General features: G+C 42.1%; 1 protein-coding gene across 1 annotated transcript; it reads left to right on the top strand.

Annotated features, from left to right (window-relative positions):
* Positions 1-390: 390 nt before the first annotated feature.
* LOC124859274 (protein FAM161A-like) lies at positions 391-7,807 on the top strand. Its single transcript, XM_047351979.1, has 5 exons — positions 391-462; positions 3,842-4,051; positions 5,064-5,344; positions 6,293-6,472; positions 6,730-7,807. Exons 2-5 carry the CDS (start codon positions 3,944-3,946, stop codon positions 7,427-7,429), a joined length of 1,269 nt encoding a protein of 422 aa, XP_047207935.1. The 5' UTR covers positions 391-462; positions 3,842-3,943; the 3' UTR covers positions 7,430-7,807.
* Positions 7,808-8,198: the final 391 nt, after the last annotated feature.

Genomic DNA, 8,198 nt, shown 5'->3' with positions numbered 1-8,198 from the left:
TTATTTACTCTTGCTGCATTAGTTCTTTTTCCCCTTTGGCCTTAGACCCCTTTGTTGTTGTTACCCGGTTGGTTATTTCCCTGAGTCTAGCTTTCCCCATGTTCTCTGGTTTAGTTTTTCCTGGAGTTTATTTCTATTTTTCCTTTCTAGCTTCTGGTTTATTATCCTCAGGTTTGTTTTCATTTGTAGGTTATGTCTAGTTCAGTTTCCCCATGCCTCTGTCTAACATTAGTACCATAGCAACCTATTTCCTCAGTTCCCTTCACCTGGCCTGTGCACCGGTTACCACTTCCATCTGATTACCTGCCTTCCTCTCTCATTGGTCCACACTCCACCTCCCTCTGTTTATTTACTGGGTTGTTTGCTATACTCCTCATTGGTTCCTTGTGTTATGTCCTGTCTCTCCTCGAGCTCCACATTTTCCTGCATTTGTGCTACGGAGTATTTCCTCCCAGCGGGTCTATAAGTGCTGATTTCAAGCCTTATTAAAACTGATCTACTTTGCAACATACTAGTCCCTGTTTGCATTTTGGTCCGAAACAACCTCAGACCGTGATACAATGGTTTTGTGATAAAATCAATGACAGTCTTAACTAGCGTCATTAATTTCATTGCTGTCTACAGATGTTTTTTTCTTATATTTAGTGTCTAAAATTGTATTAGTATCTACACGTTTCCCGGATGACCGAGCTTCTCACCCTATCTCTAAGGGAGAGCCCAGACACCCTCATTTCGGCCGCTTGTATCTGTGATCTCGTTCTTTCGGTCACAACCCAAAGCTCATGACCATTGATGAGGGTAGGAACGTAGATCGACCGGTAAATCAAGAGCCTCGCTTTTTGACTCAGCTCTCTCTTCACCACGACAGACCGGTACCGCGCCCGCATCACTGCTGACGCAGCACCAATCCGTCTATCGATCTCCCACTCCATTTTTCCCTCATTTGCGAACAAGACCCCAAGATACATGAACTCCTCCACTTGAGGCAGGATCTCCCCCTCCGACCCGGAAAAGGCACTCTACCTTTTTCCGGCTCAAAAACAGAGTCCATAAAAATTATGAACAGAATCGGTGACAAAGGGCAACCTTGGCGGAGTCCAACCCTCACTGGAAACGAGTCCAACTTACTGCCGGCAATGTGGACCAAGCTCTGACACCGGTCATACAGGGACCTAACAGCCCGTATCAAAGGGCCTGGTACCCCATACTCCCGGAGTACCCCCACAAGATTCCCCAAGGGACACGGCTGAACGCCTTCTCCAAGTTCACAAAGCAGAAGTTGGACGAACTCCCATGCACCCCCCAGGACCCTGCTGAGGGTGTAGAGCTGGTCCACTATTCCACGGCTAGGACGAAAACCACTGCTCTTCCTGAATCCGAGGTTCGACTATCCAACGAACCCTCCTCTCCACAACCCCCGTATAGACCTTACCAGGGAGGCATGAGAGTTTGACTCCACTATAGTTGGAGCACACTCTACAGTCCCCCTTTTGAAAAGGGGGACCACCACCCCGGTCTGCCAATCCAGTGGAACTGCCCCCGATGTCCACGCGATGCTGCAGAGTCATGTTAGCCAACACAATCCTACAACATCCACAGCCTTAAGGAACTCCAGGCGAATCTCATCCACCCCTGGGGCCTCACCACTGAGGAGCTTTTTACTCACCTTGGTGACCTCAGCACAAGAGATTGGAGGGCCCGCCCCAAGGTCCCCAGGCTCTGCTTCCTCAGTGGAAGACGTGGCAGTGGGATTGAGGAGGTCTTCGAAGTACTCTGCCCAGCGACCCACAACGTTCCGAGCTGAGGTCAACAGCACACCCTCCCACTGTAAACAGTGTTGATGGTGCACCCCCCCACCCTGATTCAGGTTAACCCCAAACTCCAATCAATAACCAGACATGCAAATCTAACACAACTTAAACATAAGAGACACACCAAACAAATGGTCTCAGGAGTGAGAGAGAAAGGGCTGCAGCAGAATGTGTGGCAGTTCTTAATAAGCAGTCAGCAATTAAGCCAGATACCAGGACCTGCAGAGGGTCTCTCTTCAAACCCTGCAAGCAGAACAGCCAAAAACAAACCAGAGCCAGAAGAAAAAATATATATTTAAGACACACATATTTCACGGCATTGATTGTGTGGTTGAGAAAGAAAAAAATAATTTGCTATTACAGCCACTTCAGCATCTGAGAGGCACAGTGTGTTGTTGGTCGCAACGACACACTGTGCCGTAGCATTACACTGTTTTCCAGCTTTAGCATCGCTGCTAGCTAGCAAGCAGACATCAATGCATCACAGAACAACTTATTACATGTTGCCTCCAGCTAAATTTGGCATTCTGTGAAGTTCAATGCAGCTTGATTATAGTGTGCTAATTAATAGATTAAATATAAAGTTAGATGAACGTTACACACAAGTCTACTTTATGTACTTTACCTGATGCTATCTTCAGCCAGCATGCTGTGCTAACCGGGAGGACCATGGCGTACAACATATATTGAGAACAAATAAAGACTGTCCTCATGAATTGTGCAAGGATATTCTTCTTTACTTTAGCTGTTGAGCTTTAACTGTTCAACTTTAGCTGTTGAACGGTATGATTTTGTGACCATTACTTACCACTCACTGTCTTTGTAGCCAGCTCTTTCCTGGCATGTCCACTCACTGAAGCCTTGACCTACAGTGCCATCAGAGGCGGTCGCTTCAGTCCGCAGCTACCAATAGGGAGACATCTTGCATCGTTTCTCCTTAGGCCCCACCACAGATGTTCATGATCTCAGCACTCAAAACTTGAGTTCAACCAAAAAAAAAGGGAGCTTCAACCAAAAAAAAAAAAGGGAGCTTCAACCACAAAAAAGAGAGCTTCAACCCAAAAAAGGGAGCTTCAACCAAATAAAGGAGCTTCAACCCAAAATAAAGGGAGTTTCAACCAAATAAAGGGAACTAACCAGTTTTTTTTTATTGAAATAATTTTTTGTTTGATTGAATAATATTGTTTTGGTTAAAATTACTTTTTGTTTGATTGAATAATTAAAAAAAAACAAATAACAGAGCTGTGTACAGAAAGGGTTACAAACGTGTGCCTTTGTGAAGCTCTTATGCAGTCAGGTGGTGGGACAAATAGAATAGGACAGCAGGCAGATGGCGAGAGCTGCTGAAGCATGAGGTAAACAACAGCGAAGAGAAAGCAAAGTTAAAGGCTTATTACAGTTGGCTGTGGTTGGTGCTCTCCACCTTTAGCTCCTGAAGCTATTGCCAAGTCTCTTTTCACCTGATCCTAACTTAAAAGCCAATCTGAGAAATCAAGGTTAAAAATCTTCTTTTATTAACTCTTTACATAACAAAAGTAAGAGGTGCTGGGTATGACAGATTGGAACATAGATCTTTGGAAAGCCCTGATCAGAATAGAGGGCAAAAATGTTCTGCATGTGGATGTCAATAAACGTCAATAGAAACAGTGGTGCAAATCTGGTGCAACACAACTTATTCTATCTGAAACTCTGCTGCAATCTAGTTTACAGTTTGATTTCAAAGTGATGCTTTATTTGCACTTGCAGGCCCCTTTTAAACCTCAACAGATGCAGCCTACTGATCAGCTCTTGTGGCGTTAAGTTAATCTGAAAATCAGATCAGACACAACTCACTCTGACATGTAACACACTCTGATAATTATGCCTTTGAGAGAAAAGCCAGAGGACCATATGGCCCACCTGGCCAACGGTCCGACTGATGACTGTAAAATCATGATGGTAAGAGGATAACCCTGGGAGTCTGCATGTGTCAGAAGGGGGGAGTCCGTGCTAATCTTTGTTACCATCTTAACAGGCTGTTTGTTCAGCAGGTCAGTGTGTAGACTGAGGTGACGGAGGACACACAGGAACACTCTTCTCGGTTTCTGGCCACTTCGTAGGTGTGAGGTGTTTCAGAGAAAACAGGGAAGAACATGGCAGTGATGTACCGATCGCCTGCTCTGGAGAACAATAAACTGATGGCTTTGTATGGGGAGGAAAGAGAAATTTACTATGAGAAAGACGAGGACTGCAATAGTGAGGTAAGGATTTATAACTAGTATGGCTCTAATAATTAACTACATTTAAAATGACAATTTTTTATTCTCTCATTTAACATTAATTCAGTCAAATGGGACTTCTTTCAAATGATGGGATTACATTACTTTGTGCTTTGGTATCCTGTTGCTCAGTATGGTATCAGAAATCAATGAATAAATAACTATTCTGTGGATGCAAACAGAAGTCAATTTGCAGTACAGTTGTTTGCAACACGGTAAATAGACTGAACATGAAAATTTAATTACCTTATGCTGATGTTTATAGTTACTCACATAAATAATATACATTTTCTTATTTAGTCCACTGTATTTCTTACACATCAGCTAAAAAGATGTGCCAATGTTAAAAATCTGACTTAAAATACAGCTCTTAGATCATGTGTAAATTTGTGCTACAAAACACACAATGAGGACCAATAAAAAGGGCTGAACCAACATTTTTAAACTGTCTTGTTGAAGATAACATATCTTGGGTTTCTTTTCCTACACCAGATTAACTTTAAAAAATATGAAGAAAATTATTTGCAAGAAACTGACATCTAAGTAGCGACGCAAAAATTGAACATCCACAGATCAGAATCGGCCAAATTTACCCTTGATAGGCTCTAATTGGTGATTTCAGGTTAAATATTGGAAAACTAGATTGTTTACCTCGCCGTCAAATTGTAATTGCTTCATTTCTGTTGGTTAATAAAGCAATACATTTATCAAGGATTACTATTATGTGTTGTAATTCACAGATCAAACCTCAAAGAACATTAGAAAATGGTATCGGCCAAAAAAGCATGCTTTGTTCATGTATGCATCTATATGATGCGCTCAACTTTTTTGTGTTGTGAATCAAACTTGCACAATGAAAAAAAATCTGTTTCCCAGTTTACCTAAAGTCGGCTCACGAGGACCTCATGAAGATTTGCTTCTGTAGTTATAAAGTAGAAAATACATCTTCAGTAGTCATGTAAAATGTGTATTCACCAAATATCCAACCCTCCAGGAGAATGAACAAGATTCAGAATGCAGCGAGGATGGAAATGGCAGTAGAGGTGTCCGCAACTCTCTGTCACTGGAAATCTACGATCTGCAGATGGAGGAGCGTGTTTACTTCTCCAACCAGGAGTACTACAGGAGACTGGAGGAACTGAAGAGCGCTCACCTGAAGAACATGGTGGAGTTGGAGCGGATGTACATCAGTCAGGGACAGGAAAGACATGAAGGAGGGGAGGATGAGGAAGTTCTGGGAAGAGGGAGAAACAAAGAGGAGAAGCAAATTTTCCGGTTAGAAATCTTCAACTGTTCCATTATATTTTTTTTTCATCCTGAGGTGGGAGGCTTTTAAAGAATGTTAAAATTAAGCGGCCAGTTAAAAATTCTACTTTAATCAAACCTGCATTTTAATAAATACAGTGCCTTGCAAAGGTATTCATACACCTTGAATTGCAAATTTTGTCACATTATCCACAGACCTTGATGCATTTTGGTGGGATTTTACATGATAGATCAACACAGATAATGCTTAATTGTGCCCTGAAATGAAAGGGATGGTTTTCAATTTCTTTTAAAATAAAATTAGAATTGTGGCATTTATTCGTCTTCATCCCCATTAACTCTGAATTCAGCAGACAGGTCAGGGATGAAGTAGTGGGACGTTTAAAAAGGAGTTGGGCTGTAAAACCATGGCGCAGACCTAAGCTCCATCCATTATCAAAAAATGTCTGAGACAGAGTATGATACAGCTACAAACCTACCAAGATATTTTAAGTCTAGGCTCCACCTAAACTGACAATATGGTTAAGGAGAGCATTCAGAGGAATAGCCAAGAGACCCACTGTAACTCTGGAGGAGCTGCAGAAATTCATAGCTCAGGTGGAAGAATCTGTTGACAGGAAAACAGTGAGTTTAGCCTTTACATTTTACAAAAGGTCAACAGTGAAGTCTTAACTCGTATCCTCGGTCAATTTTACAACCATAACCATTCACACCTTGTGACATCTAATAAAAACACCAAATATCCTCAAAAATGTGCTCTACTTTGTGTTGGTCTGTCCCATAAAATCTTTGTAGAATACATTCATGTTGGAAGTTGTAACATAACAAGACAGGAAAAAGTTAAATATAGAGTATAAAACAAAATTATAGTATCCAATAATGTATATTTGTTAGTTAACCATGCAAATGTCTGTCATGCATACGATAAAAGTAAATGAGTAAATGTTTTTATAACAGGAAGGGTAATGGCGCCCTCTTTGGCAGTGGCCCCATCAGGAGACTACAGAGGATTAATTCCCAGGAAGAACTGGACTTTCGTGACACATCAAGTGGCTCTGACCAATCAGAACTCAGCGGAGAGGATTTATTAGGAGAACTGGGCTGGACTTCCAACAACCAGCAGCAAACTTTTCAGAGGTTGGTTCAAAAAGTCACAGACAAGTTTTGTCAGACTGACCATCCAAAAAAAAATGTCATTAGATTTCATTAGATTTCATAGATTTTTGGCAAAACTCCTACAAGAAAGTTAATTCCCTTGTTAAAGTGGTTTATTAGCAATGTTTCTAGTCTGGGTTGTAAGTCGCCATCTTCAATATTTTGTCGGTCAGGAGTTGAAAAACTTAGGAACCAATGAAACAAGCTGTTTCAAAATATTCTCTTCTATTTTCATCCAGAAACATCATGCATATTCCAGAACGCATGATGGACAAGAAGAACTTTAGGATTCAGCCAGAAGCTTCTCGTTCCAAACCACAGGGAAGAGCGTCTCATCAAACAAGTTCCAGAACTAAAGTCACCATACCCAAACCCTTCCAGATGATGCTCAGAGAAGAGGAGAGGAAGAGGCACAGGGTGCGGACACGTTCTGAGGTCGAGCTGGAGAACACGCTGCTGAGGCGAGAACTGGAGGAGCTCCGAGAATGCCAGAAGAAGTTCAGAGCATCGCCCGCTCCGGCTCACATTTACCTGCCTCTCTATGAGATCGTCAGCCGTGGCCACAGAGGCAGAGGCAGCTGTAACAATACCCGTGAAAGGAGCCAGGAGCCTTTTCAGTTCTTGGAAAGAGAGAGGAGAAAGAGGGAGGCCAGGATAGTGGCAGAGCTGGCAAATTGTGGTCGGAGAGAGGAGCGACAGGGCTTCAAGGCCACACCCATGCCCAGCTCGGTGTATGGTAGCAGACAGGCCAAGAGCCCTTACTGCGACCACCAACAAAGGGAAGCCACAGAGGGCCAAAGTGGTCAAAGCACAGACCTGGAGCTGGATGTCCAGCAGTCAGACGCCTCCCTTGACCTCAGCAGTTTGCAGAAATGCTCATCATCCAAGTCAGTGAAGAAGCAGATAGAGCTGTCCATTGAGATGAAGGAGAGGAAGTAGTTCTTCACTATCCCAGTCCAATTTAGAGGACAGAACAGCTTTTTCTGACAAATAACTTCCTCTTTTATTGTGTAAAAGACTATATTATTGTGTCTGTACAAACAGCTAACATTGTTAGTAATTCTTGCAGTATACATCTTTATGAAAATGCGGTACATGATGGAAAAAAAGCACGATAATGTTTTAGAGTACTATTAGTCTTGTATCCTTGAAGTCATCTGCTCTGTACAAAATAAATGTGATTAATTGTAAAGCCTTTCATTCACTATTTCTTAACGTCTCTCACCCCAGCATATTGAGCAGTAACATTTTGTCTCCAGCTAAAACAAGCATGAACAGAAATAATAAATAAAGCTGATTCTGATTTTGATAACCGTACTGCATGTTTTATATAGTATTATTACATAATTAATTTTGCAATGTTTTTGTCTTTGTTCTGCGGTGCTAGATAATTGTTATCAAACTACAGCAATAGCCGAACGGGTCAAAGTGGCGCGTTCTTTTGACCTGGAGGGGGGAGTGTGTGAAGTGCTTCAGTAGCATTTAAAGAGACGGCAGCAAAACGAGTTCAGACACACCTCAGAACAGGAGGAAAAGAGGAGCCTGTGGAGCTACAATAACGAGGAGTTCAGACCAAAGCATTGCAGTTCCACTTTATATAGACCACAACTGAATGATTTAAGTGTGAAAAGGAAGGATTTAAAAGCATGATATGTTCCCTTTAAACCATTGCAGACATCTCTGTGATAGCAGGAGCTGTCGCAGAATA

This window comes from Girardinichthys multiradiatus, chromosome 22 (genome assembly GCF_021462225.1).
Source record: "Girardinichthys multiradiatus isolate DD_20200921_A chromosome 22, DD_fGirMul_XY1, whole genome shotgun sequence".
Classification (NCBI taxonomy): Eukaryota; Metazoa; Chordata; class Actinopteri; order Cyprinodontiformes; family Goodeidae; genus Girardinichthys; species Girardinichthys multiradiatus.
The sequence above is the reverse complement of the archived record's forward strand: the minus strand, read 5'-3'. Positions and strand labels throughout refer to the sequence as shown.